This window comes from Polypterus senegalus, chromosome 10 (genome assembly GCF_016835505.1).
Source record: "Polypterus senegalus isolate Bchr_013 chromosome 10, ASM1683550v1, whole genome shotgun sequence".
Classification (NCBI taxonomy): Eukaryota; Metazoa; Chordata; class Cladistia; order Polypteriformes; family Polypteridae; genus Polypterus; species Polypterus senegalus.
In genome coordinates this window covers 43,523,449-43,547,046 of record NC_053163.1, presented here as the reverse complement: position 1 = coordinate 43,547,046, position 23,598 = coordinate 43,523,449, and the positions used below count along the sequence as shown (strand labels likewise).

At 37.2% G+C, this 23,598-nt stretch overlaps 1 protein-coding gene across 1 annotated transcript in view; it reads right to left on the bottom strand.

Annotated features, from left to right (window-relative positions):
- The window catches only part of col4a6 (collagen, type IV, alpha 6), a 582,406-nt gene that overhangs the window by 156,619 nt on the left and 402,189 nt on the right, over positions 1-23,598 (bottom strand). The window contains exons 30-31 of the mRNA XM_039765772.1: positions 17,471-17,584; positions 5,086-5,267 (exon numbers count right to left, since the gene is read on the bottom strand). Coding sequence (XP_039621706.1) covers positions 5,086-5,267; positions 17,471-17,584 — 296 coding nt within the window. The remainder of the gene's footprint in view (positions 1-5,085; positions 5,268-17,470; positions 17,585-23,598) is intronic.

Sequence of the window (23,598 nt, the reverse complement as noted above, 5' to 3'; positions counted from 1 at the left end):
AACCTCGGTTAAACTGAGCACGCTTGCTGATCAACTGGGGGATGTCAAGGAGACATTCACGACTTGGATTGAAACAGCCGAAAATCTAGCTGCCAGTGCTGAAGGAAAAGCACCAACTGTCAGCTCCGAACGCAAAAAACTCGGAGACAGACTGGCTGCTTTGGAAGATGGAAGCAGAAGGAATAATGTCAGAATTGAAGGTCGGCCTGAGAATCGACAAACCCTGTGAAATTCGCAGCTGAACTATTTTCTATACTAATAAAAGGCAAAACCCTCACTGACTGACTGACTGACTCAACACTAATTCTCCAACTTCCCGTGTAGGTAGAAGGCTGAAATTTGGCAGGCTCATTCCTTACAGCTTACTTACAAAAGCTAGGCAGGTTTCATTTCGAAATTCTACAAGTAACGGTCATAACTGGAACCTACTTATGTACATCTATACCGGCCATAGCCTGCAGCTCGGTCGTCGTGTGAGGCGGAGTTACGTCCCTCATCGTCATGCCTCCCACGTAATTGAGTGCCTGCCTATATAAGGCTGTCCGTCAGCGGCAATCCAATAGAAACATTCTGCCACTAAATATTCGCGGGTGAAAGGCTGTGCTTATGCAGACGAAGATGAGATGGTCAGGTTGGTGTTTGGCACAAACTCAGCGAAACTATGAGAGAAACTTTTAAGTGCCGGGTCTTAGCTAACAAGCCATGGACATCGCACAAGATAGCACAAGCACAGCTGAGAACCTTCGATGTATGTACACCGAGCGGCAGTACGCAGACAAAAAGCAACAGCTCCAAACAGCGCTAAACAAAAACCGCATTACACAATTGAGAAGACAGCAAAAGAATATGAAGCGAGTGACGCATACATGCATATTCATAAGTGCAGCTACTGCGGGAACAAAGCACACAGTGGAAAAAGTCAATGTCCAGCTAAAGGAAGACAGTGTAAAAAATACCTGTGCATGATAAAGAGGAAGACGAGCTGTTTATTGATGCAGTAAGAAAGGAATCGATGAATGAAACCTGTTATCTTTACAACGGCTGACAAACACAGAATGTAACTTGAAAACAACATATCCTCCAAATATGAACCTGATTGAAAGAAATAATGATAATCAAATCCTTGATGACAGCAACACTCATAACAGTCACAAAACAATTATATTGACAATCATGTTACGTTATTTTTAAAATGTTCCCTTTTCTTTTTCATAACTTCTTTTACACACTACTTCTCCGCTGCCAAGCGCAGGTATTTTGCTATATATATATATACCCCGATCTACATACCGTCAAATAAACGAACCACACACCGTGGTGCAACGCAAGAGACTTTACTTGTAGCACTGACATCCGAGGTTCGATTCCCAAGAGGGGGTGCAGTGAGTGTGTACGCCTGATGAGCCCAAAATTAGGGTGAAACACGTGTTGCGTACTCTTTGCATTATTTGACAGTAATATATATACATATATTCCCCGGGTTTATTATCCGGGTGTATTATCTTAATACACTAAGATTGCTGATTATATATATTCTAAGTTGACAGTTTGCTAATGATTAAATTTTATGCATATAGTATTTAGACTATATTGGTAATAGATATCTCTATTTTTTAATCCTAAAACACCGCTGCGTGGGGGCTTGTTTTGCTTTTGACGTGCTCTGTCAGAGGACCTGGACTGGGTGAAGTGAGTTCTAGCCTTACGTGAGAAGCAAAAAGGGAGGGTGGGGGGTTAAAGGGGGGAGAGAGAAAGAGAGAATCTTTATAATTGTAACTACCAACGTAATAATAGGCTGCATGGCAATAACTCTTGGGGAAATAGGAAATTAAGGCCGAAGCCGTCTCACTTCCAGTTAAGACTATAAAATGACATCAAAAACTCAGAATCAATGTCTCCAATATAGGACAGTTAACTTTGTGAGCTGAAATGTTAATGGCCTGAATCACAAATTAAAGAGAAAGAAAGTACTCTCTCACCTAACAGGTCTAAACGCTAAAATGGTATTTTTACAGGAGACCCACTTACTAAGCAAGGATCAGTTCTGGCTGCAAAAAGACTGGACTGGCCAAATGTTCCATTCTAGTTTTACAAAGAAAACTAGAGGTGTGGGAATTCTCATACATAGAACAGTTTCATTTGTAGCATCAGATGTAGTATTGGATCCTGAAGGGAGATATGTGATGGTCATGGGAGAGTTATCTAACTGTAAAATGATTTTGATAAATGCTTATGCACCTAATGATGATAAGGAATTTATATAAAATTTATTTACATCCATTCCCAATCTGAACACTCATAAAATTATAATGGCTGGGGACTTTAATTGTGTTTTAAATGCGATATTTTTAGTGAGAAATTTGAAAGGTGAATGATTTTTTGCTGTTTTATATCATACTGTATAAATAACATTTGTTTAATACAATAAAAACACAAATACTAAAACATTAATCCTTTCAGAGGAATATGTAATGTAAAAAGTACTTGTGGTATTATGTGACTGCGGCCTACCAATACATCTCTGTTTCTATTAATTTTTCCAAGAGTGCCTTTCAGATGGATATTAGCAAACAGTATGTGATTAAACCTCCCCCTAAAATTGTGTGTGATGATACAGGTTAGCTCCACATTCCTAGTTGCTCTAGAAACCTCTTGAACCCGCTACCACCGATAATGTATCTGAGGGATGAGCCAGCGGATGAGGACACAGTATACAAACATAACAAGGGGTAGATGTAAAGTGATTAGTACTTTTATTAATATTAGTCCAAACCAAAGTACTCAAAACAGTGCAGTACTGCATCAAAATCAATAAAGAAATAAATAATCCTTAAAACAGTGCAAAAGTATGTTAAAAACAGTTCCAATAAATATCCATTATAAACAATGAGGTTAAAACCAGAGACAATCCATGAAAACAATGAGCTCCAATGTTTCCTTCTCAAATCTAGTATCTCCTCCACGTATCCTGTCTGGACCTAGCAGAAGGAGGAGACACCTTCTGACAGGTGCAGTCAACCTTCAAACCCCAGCTCAGGGCCCCATTGCCTGGATTTTGTAAATCCTGGAGCACCATGCGGAGCCACATACATCTCCAGCTGCCAGACCCTCAGTGTCCGCGGGAACACCATATATTGGGCTGTTTCTTCTCTCATGTAAGCACTCAGTAGAAGCACCTGCTCCACAGCCTCTGGCTCCTACAACCCCAAGGCTATTTTGTTCTATTTTCTTCCCTCCAGCCCAATGCAGGTTTCTAATATATCCATCTCCTAATGGGGTGTAGGTGTGAGATGCCAATTTACAACAGCAGTAATGAGGCACCTGACTGATGCTCACACTGTGCATATTCAATCATCCAGGCACCTCTATCATCCGTCACAAACGATCCCCCTCCCCGACCCCCAGATTGGAGTCTATATGTTACAGGCCACGATTATTTATTTAAAATGCACCCGAAGCCATGGACCACTAATCACAGATGCCACAGGAGTGTTGTAGTGCATGAATCTTATTGTTAGCATCTCTCACAGGTGGATGTTTAAAGCTGCATGTGCAAGTGCCTCTCATCTGATTAATGATTCTCATTCACTTCACGTATGATTTTTTCAAGGTTGAACTGAATCATTACCAATGAATAAGAAGTCTCACTAATTAGTCTCTCATTCATTGCTCATTGACTGCACTGGTATGTGTGATTTACTGATTCTTTCAAGTTCGAAATGTATCATTATCCAAGAACGAGTCTCACAATTCTTGTTCATAGGATTTGTGAACAAATCATTACCCAAGAAAGTGGCACTTGATTCTTGTTCATTTCATTCACATTACTGTGATATCCCGTATAGTGGGAAAGTGGTCCCAAGCTTCACTCCGGTCATCTAATAATTCATGGGCCATCACAGAAGAGAAGAGACAGAGATAAAAACTGAATGGTGAAAGTTGCAAGTTTATTTACAAGAGTGCTGCACAACAAAAACACAGCAGTGTCAGGCAGGCTTTGTTTCACAGTCCTTCAATGCTGACACTCTATCAAAAAGCAAATAGAAAAAAAACAAAAAAAAAAAACAGAAAAAATAGTGTATTTACAGTAAGTATGGTGCACTCCTGCAGTTCTCTATACAAAACTACACACATACAAACAATAAAGGCAATCTTCCTTCTTTACCACTGGCTGAGGAAGCACTTCTACTGGTAAATATAAAGGAAATATATGTATAAGAAAAATGCCAGATTAGATGACTGCAGTTCAGAGAAGCATGCCACTGAATTACTCCAATTTGTTAAAATTATGTCTGCAACACAGCCACCCACAATAGAAACAGCCACAAAATATCAAGTAAACTGTACTGTATATGTTTTTGTTATTGCATTACCCTCACTAGTCTGATGTAACAGTTTTATTGAATTATGCACCCATTACTATAAACTTGAACTTGAGCAGGACAAATTACTATTTATAGATAACTGAAAATGCCATTTGAGAGACAGGAAAATGTATCATAAACATCTTAAAATACATTATATTTTGAATTAAATGAAAAGGCATCTGAGATATGTCAAAGTCTACTGCATCTATGCAAAAAATAAAACAAAAAAAAGATTTAATTATAGGAATTTTAAAATCAGAAATGCATTTTTAAATAATTTTGATGCTTTTCTCTGGGATATATGTAGGCTAAAGATTATTTTGTTATCCTCTCCTCTACTCTACTGCTTAATAAACCATTGTTTATATTTTGCACGTGTTATTACTATAAAGCTTTGAAAATTACTTAAAAGAGATGTATATGGCTCTATGTACTGCATGTAGATGTGCTTTTGAAATTTATCACATTGTGTTTCCAATTTTAATTAGATCTATTTGTTGTACTTAGGTGTTCTATCTGAAAACATGGAATTGAATATTACTATTATATGTAATATGTATGTTGTAGTTTATTACCAGGATATTTTGAACTTTTTTGGTTAAGGAACCCTTTTAACAAAACTCTTTATTAATAAAACGCTGTTTTATACCTAATTATTCTACAGATTTTCATGTTTAAACAAAAGTAAAATATTAGAAAGAAAAAAATAACTACATACAGTTTCTCCTTTCATTCCTGGAAATCCATCAATTCCCGTTGATCCAGTTGGTCCAGGAGAGCCAGGTAAGCCAAATGAACCAGGTATACCTGTAACGCCTGGAATACCCCTTTCTTCACTTGAAAATCCTGGTAGTCCAGGCAACCCAGGAAATCCTGGTTTTCCAGAAGGACCCCTGTCACCTAGATTTAAAAGAATGCATATTAAATTTATTGTGCTATTATTACTACCAAAATATGAAACACTGAAACATTTAAATTGCATATGTTAAAGGAAAAAAGCATGATGTTATATAAAATACAATTAAGAAACAATAGTAGCAATAACAATAACATTTACTTATATAGCACATTTTCATACAAATGATGTAGCTCAAAGTGCTTTACAAGATGAAGAAAAGTTTATAAAATATAAGAATAAAAATAAGAACAAGGAATAATTCTATATATATAAAATTCTTTTCGCGTTTGAAATGGAAATTACACCGATCTATCCCATAGAAGTGTGCCTCACGTCACCCTCTCTTCTGGACTCCAGTGCTGAGCTGTCTGCCGCCAGGCACATTCTGACAGAGAAGTTTTATTTATTCGTCCACGTGACTGTCTCGGAAACTGCCACATTATAACTTTTTTTTAATTGGCAGTACTTGATAGTAGAAGAGATGAGGAAAACAGCTTTGCATCTTTCTACTTTTTAACTGCATCGAGCTGTAAACAATGTGAAGACAACTCCGCCCTCCGCGGCGTGAGGACGTGAGAACAAAGTGGATGCTCAGAGGCGCGGAATGTCTGGCTACTATGCCGGATCAAGAGCTTCGCAGTTTGGGTGGCGTCCTCTCTTCTCGCACTGTTTGTTACACTTCGAGTGCAATATCGAACAATATTGGACTTTTCAATTTTTTGGTTTACTGGATTTTAATTAGTTAACTAAACAACTTTCTGCTTCTTGAAATCAAATCTTTTTCAAAACATCTTAGTACTGCTGCTTCAACTTCACTGCTGCTCTTCTGTATAAACTGAACTGAAAATGGGGTTCCTCAAGTATTTTTTAAAATAACTCATCCAGTTTAATCAATATGAAGAACTATATACAGTATATGCTTTATGATATCATAGTTCTCCATACTGGATCTTGTTGACTGATAAATGTACTGTACTTTTTTGTTGATGTGTTACATTGATTGTATTTATGACAGGACAGTTTTTTCTCCATATAGCAGTTTGTTTGATGTGTTATAATAAAATAAATCTATACTTGTTCCATATCCTAAGAATATTGTTGATCCATCTCTAATACCCTCAAGAAAGTGTAGTATTTGACTATTTGCCACTGAATACTGCACCTTGAAACATACATCTCAGCCACTGGTTTCAATTGCAATGGAAAATGACTATCGGATGTCTTGTTTTCTTTTTATATTTTTATTGGCTTTAAGATAACCATTTTAAAAGGCCTTTAAGTATCAGGGACTGTCATTTCAGCTGTCATTGTCAGCATGTGCTTTCACACTAATCTACTAATAGTTTACATCCTAATGGCTGCTGTGTTAATACACTACAAACATTTATAAATGAAGTGAAAAGGAAAAAAACATTTTTAAAGAATTTAAGTTCTGTATGTAATTCATTGATTTCCTGTTCATGCTTACGGAAATGGACTGGTGTCCACAAGTATTAAATTACATAATTTAATCTACTTGCTCATTTAGGCAAATTTGACCACAACCTGATTTATCTTATTTCCAGCTACAAGCCTGTTCTTACACAGCAACCTGTTACCACCAGAATAGTGAGGAAGAGGAGCCTGGAGGATAATATGACTCTGAATGACTGCTTCCAAATGACATACTGGGAAATGATGTGCATGGGGACAATCATGAGGGACTGTGTTGACACAGTGGTACCCACAAAGACAGTGCATTGTTTACCAAACAACAAGCCCTGGAACTAAAGGAACCAAGGAACTAAATGAACGAAAAAAGAGACCATTCAAATCCAGGGACAAAGAAAGACATACAGCATGTGCTAAAGGAATAGCTCAGTAAAGGAAACTTACAAAGATAAAATAGAAAGCAAACTCACTCAGAATATCACGAAGGATGTCTGGAATGGACTGGGTATAATTACTGGACTTTTCAGGGCTCAGGTGCTAGAAGGGGATCTGGACAAAAATAATGCCCTGAAACAATTTTTAATAGATTTTCCCTCCCACTTCCACCTTCTTCCAATGACCAGTCTACCCACACTTTTCCTACTACATCAACAGCTCCTACCACGTCAAATGGAATGGCTAGTGACAAGTCCACCTCTGACCATCAGTGTGGACTGTTCATAACTGAAGAGTAAGTAAAGAGACAGCTGAGGAAGCTTCACACAATAAAAGCTACAGGACCAGATGGACTCGATCCTCAAGTACATTAGTTGTTTTATAAAGAATTGCAGTGTTCACATAGACATAGAATTCACTGTACTTCCTACTATATGTTCTGCTTTTAAAATTTTGTTCTGCTGCATTTACTTTTGTACTTTCCTGGTCATCACTCAAATGCGTTTTGTGTATACTTGTGTTTTTTATTAGTATCCTTATATAAAAGCAATAAATAAATAACGATGAGGCAGCACTCACTGATTATTACATAATGACATTTAGTTATCTGCATAGGCATAAATACACAGTGTTCCAATTAATCTACAAAGAGACAAGGAGTGTCATTATGTCTTCTGGCAGCATAAAGTGTTCCAATAAACCAAAAAACTATGTTAAGTGTTGAATCTGAAATGTTTACAACATAAAACATTTTGTTAAGAAATACTAAGTAAAACTTAATACCCATATATCAAGTTTTAAATATCAATTTTCTGAAGTTGCATTTTTTTATTTTAGTGTCTGTTATAATGCTTATAATTATAACTCAACTAGAGCCAAATCAATAATTCAATATGCACACCTAGCCACAGAAGTGCTTTTTTTTTTTTTTTTACAAATCAATGATCTTCACAAAGGTATTTGTCTTTTTCAAGAGACAAGATTATAGAACTTTTCTTGACAGCATCTGTCCCACCTGTTTTGTGTCCTGTCTTATATGTCAGTATATATATGCACTTATCAGAGGCCCAGATCAGTGGAGTGTTGCAGTAATGGTTGTCCTTTTGTAAGTTTCTCCCATCTCCACACAGGTTATTTGGAGCGCAGCTAGACTGACCATTGGGTTCTTGGTCATCTCTCTTACCATGGCCCTCCTCCCAGGACTGAAAAGTTTGACTGGACAGCCAGCTCTCGGAATGGTCATGGTTGTTTCAGTCTTCTTCCATTTAAGAATCTTGGCAGCAACTGTGCCCTTGGGAACCTTCAATGTTACAGGAGCTTTTTGTACACTTCCCCAGATCTGTCCCTCAACACAATCCCGTTTTTTAAGCTCTAAAGGCAATTCCTTCTAACTCATGGCTTAATTTTTGCTCTGATACACAATGCAAACTGTGGGACCTTATATAGAATAGTGTGTGCCTTTTCCTAATCATGTCCAATAAACTGAATTGTCTGCAGGTGGACTACAAACAAAATGAAAGAAATGTCGAAACGGTGATCAGTAGAATGGGATGCACCTGAGCCAGAAGTATCATAGCAAAGGGTCTAAGTACTTGTGTCACTATAATATTTTCAATAAATTTGCAACAAATGTTCAAATCTTTATGCAGTTAAAAAAATGTTGTAAATGATTTTAGCATTGGTTGACAACATAAGAAAATGTGAAAAAAGTGTAGGTGTCTGGGTACCACACTCAGTGTTACAAAACACTGAGAATTGTATTATACTATGGTCACGTGACCCTAGTGATACAATCAGCTCTAAACCCTCAATTCTATCTTGATTATTACAAAATACTAAATCCAGACAAGCTTCGTCCCGCGTTGGTGCTTTAACATACTGTGTGAAAAACAACCACTGATTACTTCTAAAAACTCCTGCTCTTCTGTGCCTCCATTTACAAGGTTATCCCAGTTAATAGTTGGATAGAAAAAGTCCCCCATGACTATAATAATCCACCTTTAAATTTGCCTTTTTAATATTGCTAAAAAGATGTGTGTTGGAATTACTGCCTGCATTGGGTGGTCTATAGCACACTTTTAAAATAAGTCCTTTTATTTTAATGCTTTACAGGTGAAGCTACATGTTCTTACTAAGATGGGGCTCATCAACCAACTAAAAAGGACTTGCGTTTAAATTCTGTTCGCCATAAACAGGAACCCCACCTCCTTCTCTGTGCTATCTATCTTTCCTAAAAAATGGATCCCTCTACTCATCCTCATTTTTCTTATTTATCCAGGTTTCCCTTATTGCTATATTATCATGATCAAGCTCTTCTACATACAACTCCAACTCACTTGCCCTATTTTTCAAACTTTTAGCATTTTTAATGTGTTACTCCTTTTACATTTAAAGGTTGTGTAAGAATTTACATTATTATGCATTTTTATTTTTACACTATTTTTGTTCCTCCATGTATAGTTCTAAATCAGGCCTGTCCTAAACTCCCTGCCCCATCCCCACATTCTATAGTTTTTGCAGCTGCTGAGACAAGCAAGGCTTTCAGGAGGGCTCAGCATGAAAAACCAAGGTTTTATGATGAAGGACCATGATGCAGATTATCAGTTGCTGGTAACAACTAATAAACTTTGTTATTATAATCCTTCTAACAGCAGAGAGCTATGATGACTTTGAAATACCAAACAGTTGCCTTTTCTTGTCCAATAGGCTGTTGTATATAGAAATGTTTAACCAAAATGGTAATGACAATGATGAAGATCCTAAACATCAGCAGGTAATGTCCTATATAGAGGATGAAGAACTAATAGATGTACTCTCTGCTTTCAACAGCTATACAGAAGGCACTTTTGAAAGGATGGACAGAGTCCGTATCATTCTGGATGTACTAATGCCAGAAGTTAATTTTTCTACAGTAAATCTATTATTTCTACAGTATATACATTGTCTGTATGACTATATCCTCTCTTTTTCTGCTTTTGATAAGCTGATAGGCTTTTATTAAAGCTCTGGAAAAAGTTGAGAATTTCTCTGTCAGAGGCAGAGAACATGTTAAAGGATGGACCAGTGGTATATCATGTGAAACATACAAGTTCTTATTTTTTCTTTTCACCATTGTTATTCTGTTAAACAGAATCCCCTTTAATTACAGAGAATTTAGATATGAATACAAACTAAACATTTGTAAATGTACAGTAAGTATTTACAGTACTATGCGTTTAAAGTAAAATTTTAAGTATTAGTGCAACACTTTAAGTATTGATAACAACCAACTTTAGAATATGTCATAAGTAAGATATGTTGTTAACACTACAAGGCAAAGAGTTGTGCTTTCAAATGACTATTGTGCAGGTCTTTCTGTCTGATATGATTAGAAATTTTGCTTTTACCCATTGAGTGTTACTTTATGTGTGTTTTGCTTTTGTAATATTGAGAGACAAGAATTTGATATACTTGTGTCACAACCGATGGAAGCAGAAGGATGGCATCTGTGAAACCTTTGAACTTGGTATTCCACTTCAACCCCTACACCATAAACATGCCTATTTTCTTATTTGTATTTTGCCTTTTACGATTATGTTATAAAAGCTTACCAACTGTGCATAATGCCGTTGTACAATTAATTTAATTATTGATGTAAATAATAAAGGACACATTTTTTCTGTTACTGCCCAAGATCCTTGATTAAGTACTATATATTTGAAATTCTTACTGTATATGTTTCTCACCAGTTGATATCACTTGCACACTTTTCTTTAAAAATGTCATAATTATATTATACAATTTTACAGTATTCCTTTTTTGTTTATTACAAATAAACATGTTCATCCACATTACATTTCTATTTCATTAATAAATGAATACTGTATAATATAGGAGTGGACATTTCATAGTTGCATAACACATATTGTACAATCATTCCCTGAGCAGTATGTTTATTAAATTAATTTTCTGAATTCAACTGACCCATCATTATTATTGTTAATTCTAAATATTGTATTTGATATGGTTGAACAATCTATCCTGAATAATTATCAATAAAGTCAGCCTTTGGAAGTCCCAATACTGAATTTAAATAATGCTTACCCAATCAACTGAAATATAGACAGACACTATTAGAATAAATAGATTTTACCAGACCCTCCACTTGTAACTCTATTAGCACTATGTAAGACTCAAAGTGTCTGATCTAAAGAGAACATGCAGGAGAGCTGAGCGTAAATGGAGAAAAACTAAACTGATTATCCACTATGAGATATTGAAGGTTAAAATAACAGAATACATAGTCCGTCTTGAGAGGTGGTGTTATTTCTCTAGAATTGTAAATAACAATGCTAGTAATCCCAGAGTCTTATTCTCTACAATTGATCATCTACTAAATCCAGGTCACTCAATGGAATGCCTCCAAAAACTGCTGAAGAAACCCCTGCTGAAGAAAAATAATCCTGACCCCTCTGCTTTTGAAAATTTTAGATCTATTTCTAACCTGCCTTTCTTGAGTAAAATCCTAGAGAAGGCAGTCATTATGCAGCTAAATGACCACCTCAATAAACATGCTATTCTTGATAAGTTTCAGTCGGGTTTCAGAACAAATCACAGTACAGAAACTGCACTCGTTAAAGTAATAAATGACTTGCGGGTAAATGCAGACAGGGGCCATTTATCTGTTCTCATCCTGTTAGATCTGAGTGCCACATTTGATACCATTGATCACAATATTCTTAGAAATCACCTTAGTCAATGGTTGGGCCTCTCTGGCAGTGTCTTAAATTGGTCTGAGTCCTACCTGGCAGGTAGAAAATTCTTTGTTAGTTGTGGTAATTATACTTCAAAGACACATGATATTCTATATGGTGTTCCACAAGACTCTATCCTGGGTCCGCTGCTCTTTTCAATTTACATGCTTCCGTTAGGTCAGATTATCTCGGGGCATAATGTGAAATACCACAGCTATGCTGATGACACACAGTTGTATTTATCAATAGCACCTAACGACCCCGACACTCTTGATTCACTGACACAATTCAACTAAATAAGGAGAAAGCAGAAATTTTAGTGATTGGCAAAAATGGATATATCGTTTTTACTTGTGTACCACGTGCCCTCGTGTAAGACGTGCACCCTAATTTTTACAAAGAAAATCAGGAAAATCGTTTTTCCTCATGTACGATGCACGTTGTGATTGTATATGAAGCGTTTAGAGACAGAGAGAGCGCGATCAAGAGAGAGCATGAGAGCGCAAGCAAGCAAGAGAGAGAGAGAGAGAGCACGAGTGCATGAGCAAGCAAGCGAGAGAGAGAGTGTGAGCAAGCGAGCGAGAGAGAGCGCGAGTAAGCAAGCGAGAGAGAGAGAGAGCGCGAGTGCTCGAGCAACCGAGCGAGAGAGAGAGCGCAAGTAAGGAAGCAACCAAGCAAGAGAGAGAGAGCATGAGTGTGTGAGCAAGCAAGCGAGAGAGAGCGAGCGAGTGAGTGAGCCCAGGCAGAAGAAGTAAACATTACAGAATTACATTTCCACATGTATGACGCACACCTGATTTTCTAATGCTAATTTTTGGGAAAAAATGCGCATATGGTAAACGTGTAAATACGGTAATGATGCTATTAGAAATAAACTTGATGCATTAGGATTAAAAGTCAAGACAGAGGTAAAGAATTTAGGGGTAACTATTGACTCTGACATGAATTTTAATTTTATCACATATTAATCGGATTACTAGGACAGCATTTTTTCACTTAACAAATATAGCAAAAGTTAGACCTCTTACAGCATTACAAGATGCTGAGAAATTAGTTCACGCTTTTGTTTTCAGTCGGCTAGATTACTGTAATGCATTCCTCTCAAGACTACCCAAAAAAGACATCAATCGATTGGAACTAGTGCAGAATGCAGCCGTTAGAATCTTAACTAGGAAAAGAAAATCCGAGCACATCACCCCAGTTTTGATGTCACTACATTGGTTACCTGTGTCATTTAGAATTGACTTTAAAATACTGCTTATAGTTTACAAAACCTTAAATGATCTCGCTCCATCCTATATTTCAGAGTGTCTTTCACCTTACACTCCAAATCGTAACCTTAGATCTTCAAATGAGTGCCTGCTTATTATTCCGAGAGGTAAACTTAAAAGAAGTGGTGAGGCGGCCTTCTGCTGTTATGCACCTAAAATCTTGAATAGCTTGCCAATAGGAATTCGCCAGGCTAATACAGTGGAGCACTTCAAACAACTGCTAAAAACTCATTATTTTAACATGGTTTTCTCATAGCTTCATCAATATAATTCCTGATAGCTCCGTAATCCATAATAACCCTTACTTTCTGTTCTGTTCTTTTTCCAGTTTTCTGTGGTGGCGATCTGCACCACCACCACCTGATCAAAGCACCATGATGTCCCTGCATTGATGGATTAAAGGCGAGAAGTCCACATGACCATCATCATCAAGTTCTTCCATGTGAAACCTGAATACAATGAGGACTGATTGAGGTAATTTATGTTTGGTAGAATGCCTAGAGGGGGCTGGGTGATCTCGTAACCTAGGAACCCCTGCAGGTTTTTTTTCTACAGTCGTCTAGAGTTTTTTTTTTTCTGTCCTCCCTGGCCATCAGACCATAATTTTACTCTATGTGTTTTTAGTGTTCCTTTATTCCATTTTCTTATTTATTTTGTCTTTTTTCTCTTTCTTCATCATGTAAAGCACTTTGAGCTACATCATTTGTATGAAAGTTAAAGAAAAAGGATTATGTAAGTCTAATTAATGCAGAGTCATATATTTTTAAGCTCAACATTCTAAAACTATGACTGACAGAACGTTCTAATTGTAAGAGCATTAAATTAAATGTGAATGTATATACAGGTATCAGGAAAATGGATTGATCTAAAGCACTTTTACAGCATAAACATACAGTATGACAAAGCAGAACAAAAAATGCCTCACCAGAAATATTATCAGAATAAATTTCCAATTTAATTAATTAAAGGTTAAGATTAGACAGGGGCTATGTTGTGTATAGTAAAATGTCCAGAGCAGCAGAGTCTTTTTAAATTGGTTTAGATGGTTATGTAGAGCAGAATCACGTCATGAATAGCTTGACTAACATGGGGAAAAGCCAGAAAAACTGCAGAATTAGTTAATACTGTATTCAAGGCTGAACATTAGATCTTCATAGAGACTTTAAAAAAAAAATATTTTATTAAAAAGTAATTAATAATTGAAAGGTGTCTATCAGTATTAGATAGATAGATAGATAGATAGATAGATAGATAGATAGATAGATAGATAGATAGATAGATAGATAGATAGATAGTGTGGACTATGGCCGGCCAGTCATCAAAGGCCAATACCCCCAAGGTTGCCAGATGGAGCCCTCCCTGCAGCATGGAGGTGCCCCGAAAGCCAGCAGGAAATCATGGACATTGGAGTTTTCCTTCACAGCCCTGCTGGATACCCTGGGGGCCACCAAAGGATGCTGCAGGGAGGCCCAGGGACTGTTATTTGCCCTATAACCCGGAAGTACATCTTAGTCACAGCAACAGGGGAAATGACGTATTTCCGGGTAGTCACATGGACTGAGGGTTTAGAAGCACTTCCAGGTCAAGGACTATATAAAGGATTGTGGGAGATCCCAGGGTCGGGAGGAAGGGTGGCAACGCGTCTGGGAGAGTGGAGGATTTATTGTTATTGTATTGATTGGTTATTGGATGAGTATTGTGGAGTGTAGGGTGCTTTGTGTACTGTATAGTCGAAATAAAACAAATTTTATCTGGTGTCTAGTCTGAGGGTTCAAGGGGACAACAACACCCCCTATCTGTCACAATAGATAGATAGATAGATAGATAGATAGATAGATAGATAGATAGATAGATATTGTCCCTAAGTGAAAATTTAAATTTTACATACACTCCCAAAAATAAATTAATAAATAAAAACAAACAACAAACCCATTCCCTAAACACACATAACAGCTTATGGCTTGGATAACAGAGAGAGCTGCTGTTGTCAATAACAGACTTGTAGGTGGCAATAACATGAGGTCTATGATAAGCATGCATCTTACATTTAGTATTGTATAGTATAATTTTTTGCCAGCTTTCCTAATTTAGACCATTCCCTGTTACATAAGTTTGAGCGTGTCAAATATATAATCTATAATCTTAATACAGTTAAAAACAGGAATAGAGATTCATAGTCAACAAACTAAAAAAAAGCCTGCCATTATACTGAGAACTGACGTGCATCTCTGTGGAATAATTGACACACCCCATAGCAAACAAGGAACAAAAGATGTTCTGTTTAGTCAGAAGGGGATGCAATGGAATATTAGGGATATTACATAAATAGTACATGAATAGTAATGAAACATTTTAATATTTTTTTTTCAGATTTGTGTATCCTAGAATGAATATTTTACTTTGATAATTATTTATTCAAAGTATAAAATGTAATAGGGTTATAGCCCACCTTAAGTGAGCCTTGTAAAAAGCCAAATTCCCCCATGAGAACACAAAGTTCTACCTAATCTTCTATCTCATAAAGTTCTTTTTGTCAGTTATTGTGGTTCAGTACTTCCCACTTCCTTTTATATCTGTAACCCCCTGACAATTAGATGGAGTAAAAGATTAGTAGAAAGTTACACTTTTAATGAGGTGTTTTAGATAATATGCCAAAAATAATAAACCAAATATAGATAGATGTTAGTCTTGTTTAAAATAATACAACTTGAAAATGCTAGATGTGTAGTATAAGGTAGCACATAAACTTGCAGTCATAGTTGAATCTTCTTAGCTAGCCAATCATCTTCACAGGGCCTGTCTATCTCAATTTGGCCGCAGAGGTAGAGTTTGTTTTCTTCAAGATGGAGAAATGGAAAGAGAGAATATGCCTTTGCAAGGCTCTTCTTATTGTGCCTCTGCAGCTCCTAACACACCTCCTGGACACTTTCTGTCCCATTCACAATGAAACAGTTCAGGTATAATCCATCCCCTAGTTGCTTTGAACTGCGCATGTCTTAGCCACTCATACTTTCTCAGGCTAACTAAGCTGGTCAGTAAATTCCTGTTTGGGAATTTCAGTTTTTGACTACTTACATGTAAAATGGACTGGATTAAAATTACACAATGTTAGACATTAATAAAAAATATAAACCTATATAGTACAATTAAGAAATTCTCAGTGGTCTTGTCAGCATCCTGTACTTTTTCATGGCACTTTTAATGAATGAATATGGGGTTAGCCTTAAGCAAGATGTACTCTGAAAGTTTATCATAGTATATTTGTAATACCTTAATTTCATAACTTGACAAGGATGTTTTTATTAATTTAAATTATTTATAACTTTTTCTTTGACGCATAAGAGGAGGTGACTGCATTTTCCGTACAAGTTGTATTTCTTACCAGTTTTCTAAACACAAACTTCACGAGCTGCTGGAAATACCACCTGCCTTCAGGTAAATTGGATGGCTCCCAGTCAATTTGTGGAGCAAGCACATCAGTAAAACCTATCTGTGCTGCATCTTATTAAGTACATTTCTCTATTCAGACACAATTGTTGTGTTCATTTGTTACTTTACTAATGTTTATTTTAGCAAAAACAACAGTCGCACAGATGAGGCTCAATTTATTTTCTACTTGTTGCACACTTCGTATGAACTTAGTCATGCAAATCGGATCTCACTGTTATCATTACACTTTCCGTTTGTTTTAAACCTTTTGTTGGCATTATTAAAGAGAAGTGGTTTGGTTGCATAAACTTAATTAGTTGTAGTTTTACACTCACATATCTGTAGTCATAATACTCAGGAATTTAAAGTACAAAATGACAGCTGAATTAAAAATAACTGACAGTTTAATCTAAAAAGCAGATTAATGTAATTAGAAATATTAGTAATAGTGAAAGTAAAAATATATGTATACTGTACATTGTAGTACACGTACACATAGGGGACCATCTTCAGGACTCCTGTCAGGAAGGCGACACCACCTCCGATACAGAGGAGGCACTGTTGCTAACTCAGTCACCTTTTGCATCTACAGATTAGAGGGACTCCAGCCAGAACAAAAAAAAATAAAGTAGGCACTGGAAGTAGACGTTCACTTTAGGACCTGCGACTGAGAAAAACTGAGCTATCACTTTGAATTTTTTTTCCCTCTTCTACTTTTTGCTCATGACAGAAATGGTAGCTTTGCACCCTCATGTGTTGTTTTCTTTAACTTTGACTATTACCATCATTAAACAGGGTTTCCATGCGGGGACCACAAATTTTTAACTGACTCGCACTCCTCTGTGCTTACATCATATATGTAGGTGCTAAGCGATCTTTCCATAATTGAAAGCCAAAATGTCATACCTCGGGGCCCAATAAATCCTGGTGATCCAGGTGTTCCTCTGTTTCCTTCTTCACCTTTAGGCATAACATTTAAAAATAAAAAAGGACCACGTAGACCATCTTCTCCTTTGTCACCTACATAATAAATACAAAAAGAAAAAAAAAAACAGAAAGCAGTTAAAAAAATAGAATTTGTCGTGGATCTCAGTTAACTGATATTTTCATATGATGGTAAAGCAGTATTCTTTTTTAATGGCATCACTAAAGCCCTGTTTATGGAAATATGCTTGTCTATTCCTATGAAACTAACCTTTAATTGTAATTTTTCACTTACAGTTTAAAGAAAGATCCTGAAACCAACCATATATTTCATAATCTCATCATGCAGGACATGCTTATAACCGTTTAACACTAGAATTACCAGAGCCTATGAAAAAACTCGTAATTCCGTCCCACCTTAAATCGCTTCTTAAAATCGTTCACAGCTCTCCACCAGCGTCTTTTGTCATCTAAATGTGCTGATAAAAATCAGGCTGCAAGCAGCCAGCTATTCCATCCCCCCACCGACTTAGAATGTGCACAAACTTCTCTCAGCTCATGCCTTGATTGATTATCTGGGAGTGAAGTGGAGTTTTAGAGTGGAAATAATAGATCATTATTTGGAACACACGCATTTCACGTGTGTTCCGTTTCTACAGTAATCCGTGTAAACACATTTTTAAAACAGAAACGTTTTTCATATTGTAGTAGTAAATGACAAAATGTAAGCATAAACAATTATCTATTATTTCCACTCTAAAACTCCACTTCACTCCCAGATAATCAATCAAGGCATGAGCTGGGAGAAGTTTGTGCACGTTCTAAGTCGGTGGGGGGATGGAATAGCCGGCTGCTTGCAGCCTGATTTTTATCAGCACATTTAGATGACAAAAGACGCTGGTGGAGAGCTGTGAACGATTTTAAGAAGCGATTTAAGGTGGGATGGAATTACGAGTTTTTTCGTAGGCTCTGGTAATTCTAGTGTTAAAGTTTAGTTGTTGATATAACTGGCATTAGCATTCTACTACAAAAGTCTGAGATTTTAGACTTTGAAAAGACAGGCATATATTAAATTATGTATAAGTTGTAGTCAGATTCATCATTTCTCTGTGGCAAGTTCTTCAGTAATTAATTTCCTGGGGATGATTTAATGTTGTACTTGACTGTACTTTCTTATTAAATGCTAGAATGTTAATTTCAGAAGCTTAAGTCATGTGCTCTGGTGTGCAGCCTCACACCTACAATTAGAATTATGTTTCTGACTGTGCGGGATGCATAGTAACATAAAGAGTGCTTGCAAAATCCTTAAATATGACATATTCTTACACTTTATTATCTGCACTGTTAAATGATTGTACTCTTTGTTTTATTTAAACATAAAGCACACTTTATCATTGCCAACAAACTCCCTTTAATATTTAACAAACTACTACTGTACCTACAAGGGGGTGACCCAAAATGTCTAAAATAGGTCAATAACATGGGAGTAGTGTATTGTTATCGACTATGCCAAAGAGTATTATATGCCTATAGTCTTACCAATCAGTCTGCCAAATGGCATTATTTTGAGTTGTTTGAGTATATATTTCTGACATTTATTCTACAACCATTCACATGAGTTCAGCAATTACCTTTTCAACACACTAAAAAAGCCTGCCAGGTTATATGAAACATTAAGACAATGATGACCAAATTTTTTAGCTTTAATGGACACATTTTTAAAGAGTTTTCCTATCAACAGACATGTCTGTTAATAAGCAACAGTCACAAATGGGTGTCAGAGGACTTCTCAAAGGGATGGAGAAAGGTATGTAATAACCCATCTAGACGAGAGAAGGGGCTACCACTGACTCTGCCCTGTTTTTCTTCTTCTCTCACAGCTCTGAGAAGCCTCCCAGTAGGAGCACTTAGCCCTGCCCCTTCCGAAAGTTTTGCTATAAAAGATGTGCCAATTAAAAAAGAGGCGTCTTTTGCTGGAAGACCCGAATCAGCTACACAGTGAAGTACAAGACTTTATTAAAACTACAAAAAAGGAGGAATCCCTGATAGGGAACAGTGCATTGGCGCGTTTTTTGTTTTTTTTTTGTTACTTTTTCTTTCTGTTTATTTCTTCTTGTGATGATTAAAAGGGACGGCCCTGTTGGCATCCAAAACTTTTGACTAATTCCAGTCTGTCCTTCCACTGCCCGACCACAAAACATTACACTTTAATGTTTAGTAGTCTGCCGGAAAGCATGAGTGGAAAAAAGTTTGAAGCAATGGCGAATGGAAAACTGTGTTTTGCAACAGGACTGCACACCTGCACATACTGTGTTGTCAGTGAAAGAGTTTTTGACTAAAAACAATGTGGTTGCTGCCTCACACCTCCTATATCTGCTAGATCTGACTCCCTGTGACTCCTTTTTGTTTCCAGAATTTAAAATTGCCATTGAACGGAAGACAATTCACTGGGATGTTAGAAATCCAGGAAAAACATCCACGGAGATGCTCAACACAGCAACAAAATATGAGCACAGGAAATGTTTCAAGGAATGGAAAAAGTGCTGGGACAAGTGTATTTCATCTCAAAAGGAGTATTTTGACAGTGACTAAAAGGGAATTGCCATAAGTTGTCCAATACTTCTTTAAACAATTCCTGGAACTTTTAAATCCTTCCTCACACATACAGCATAGTACTTTTTTTTTTTAATCACAGAGAACGTAACCTATGTTTAATAGTGAACATTCATTTTGAGTATATCTCTGTCCAATCAACAGTCAATGGAAGCTCTGATCGGGGCGCTCAAGAGACTGAGTGAGGGGTCTGAGTGTCTGGGCTTGCTAGTGTCCTGGATAAAACCAAGATCCAGGCCTTTAATGACCTCTTGGGCACAGCCATCAGCAGTGTGTCTGTTTGCGGAGAATGTGTTGTCCTTGCTGAGAGGTTTACTTACCTTGGCAGTGACATTCATGTCTCTGGTGACTCTTCCTGTGAAGTCAGTAGATGGATTGGGAGGGCATGGGGGGTCAGGAGGTCGCTGGAAAGGTGTGTGTCAATGTCTATGCAAAAGGACGAAGGTCCAAGTCTTTAGAGTCCTGCTTCTTCCTGTCTTACTATATGATTGTGAGACATGGACGCTATCCAGTGACCTGAGATGAAGACTGGACTCCTTTGGTACTGTGTCTGTTCGTAAAATCCTTGGGTACCGTTGGTTTGACTTTGTGTCAAATGAGCGGTTGCTCATGGAGTCCCGAATGAGGCATATTACCTGCATTGTGAGGGAGTGTCAGTTACGGCACTGCGGCCATGTGGCGCGTTTCCCGAGGGTGATCCGGCTCATAAGATCCTCATTGTTGGGGACCCAAGTGGCTGGACCAGGCCAAGGGGTCGCTCACATAACACCTGGCTGCAGCAGAAAGAGGGTCATTTCCTGAGGGAAGGACTGGACTGCGTATCTGCCTGGGGGGTTGCCAACCGGGATCCAGAGCTGTTTCGATGTGTAGTGGGTTCGGCAACGGACTGTACCAGTGCATGCTCCCCAACTTGACTCTGTCCAATCGGATACCTCTGTGGCTGATTTCCCTAACTAGAATTAATGTAAGAATATTTAAATAGAAATGAGAGTAAAGTGCCACAGTTAGCTCTGTCTTTTGACTAAAATTTCAGCCACTGGAAAACCAAGGTGACTTTGGGATTGTGTATACAAGAAGGAAAAAACCTCTGATTAATCATTCACCTGACAGAGCACCAGAACTGCAGCAATATTATCATATTTGGAATGGTGGTGAATAGATTATGATTTTCTTAACTTCAGCCTGGTCCAGCTCAAAGTAACATGTGAAGTAAACTGATTTTTTTTCAGGACAATTGCTTTGCTAGTGTTGAACAATAAACACAGCTTTATTTGGCTTATCCAGAGTGTGCCATTTGTGGCCATTGTGTTTTTTTATATTTATATGGCTTTTTGTGTAAATATCTCTATTTTTCTGGGTAGTTTTTGATTGAATAGATTGCATCAACCAGCTAAAATATCAGAAAAGAATTATCTGTTTTTTTAATGTAAGGCTTATGAAATATGAACAAAGGCTTAAGGGGATCACTGATTATTTAAGAACTATATTTACAACATATTAGCATTTCAAATTTTGCTTTTTTGTTAAATTGTGTTGCTCTATGATCCATTTTTTAAATACTACACAAAGAACTTTGATGCCTGGTGGAAAAACTTAGTCTGTAGTCAATGGTGACTATAAGCCGACAAAAGAGAAATTAAATCTGATTGGCTGTTAGCAGATCAGGTAGATGTTTAATACTACAGGGCAGCAGTGAAAGGGGCATATTACTCTACAGTACAATTCTTTTACAGTAATTAAATTTAAATTGGATAAATATGTGATGAAGGAACCTGAAATGGGAATGCCAAAACCAATAAAAACACAGTATTGAGAACTAAATTGTAGTTAATGTAATACATTAAATTCAAAGAAAGAATTCCAAAAACTAAATTCAAAACAATAATTTGAAAACAAAATTAATGAATTTATTAATTCAACTGGAAACCTTAGCCCCGGGAAAATACAGACCACAAAATTAAGCTAAATTAATAGTACAAAATAAAAACAAAACAATAGCAAGGTAGTAACCGAGAAAAAGCCAACAAAAAAACTATAAAAAAATAAGGGACGAGATATGCAATCTTTTTTTCTTTCATCAAAAAAACCTTTACTTTACTGTTTATATAAAGCTGCACTTTCTGAAACAGGACACGACCAAAATGATTTTGCTTCGGCTCCCACTTCTCTATTTATGGCTGGACGGGTGGCAGCTGTTCCCTCAAACTATGACATTATTTTGATAATTAGAAGATGCCTCTTTTTTAATACTGACTACCTAATCCTTATCCTCATACCTAAAATGCTGTAATTTTGAAAATTCTCCTTCAGTCAGGTAAAGTTGGGAAGCTTGCACTGGTACAGCAGGTTGCCGTACCCACCACATGATGAAACAGCTCAGGATCCTGAGGGTCCAGTCCAACCCCCGCCGGGAAAAGACCATTGTGATAATAAAGCAACACAGACATCATAAAGATTTGGGGCAGCCACCCGTATATTGTTTTTCTGGCTGCAAAAGAATTTTAGAACCACAAAGTGCACAGAACAGTAGAACAGAGTCCAAAACAGAACTGATCATTACAGACAAAGATGGAGGCTTTAAAGGCCCGTAAAGGAAGTGATGTCATCAAAAGGGCAGGAATGGTAAGTGATGTCTTCTGGACCAGATGTGACGTCAGCAAAGGGCCCTGCACTGGACATGATGTCTTCTGGTCCAGAGGTGTATACATAGATTGCTGTAGACATGGAACACACATGAAATTATTTCCCCTATACAACCCTAGGTAACTCACTCGTAAAATAATCAAGGCTGCAACTGGGAAAACTTATTGCCCGTTTTGCCGCGGTGAGGGGGATGGTACAGCAGGCTGCTTGCTGCTTACGAGACAAAAGACGCTGATGGAGAAGTGCGAAGGGATTTAAGGTGGGCTGGGTTTACAAGTTTTTTTGTATGCACTAGTAATTCTAGTGTTAATGCCATGTTTTTGGAAAAAATGTTCAAAGAGGTAGCAAGTATTGAGCAAATAATAAAGGGGCCAAAATAGAGCCTTGTGGTATGCCTTGAGTGAGTGGAGATGGCTAGGAGAAGCCAACACCTATGTTAAATGACATAGAACTACCATTTAAGCAGGATGCAAATCATTTCAGTGCACATCCTTGAGAACCAACTTCACACTGAAGCATTTTAATAGAACCCCAAGTCCAGCAACACCAAATTAGCACAATAACTCGAGTCCAAGGATATCATTTGTCACCTTCAAAAAAACAGATTCTGTACTATTTTTCCAAATGTGAAAGTAATTGTACATAAACCAGGGGAGCTTAGAGATTGGCCAGTAATTTGAGAGTACTGTAGAGTCCAGGGTAGACTTCTTCAGTAGTGGCTGAACAGTTGCATGCTTGAAATAGACAGACATGTCCCCCATTTTAAACAGTTGCTAATTATGGTCCAGACAAGTGGACCGATGACCCAAAATAGTCTTTAAACAGGTATGCAAGTAAAATATCAGGAGGATAAC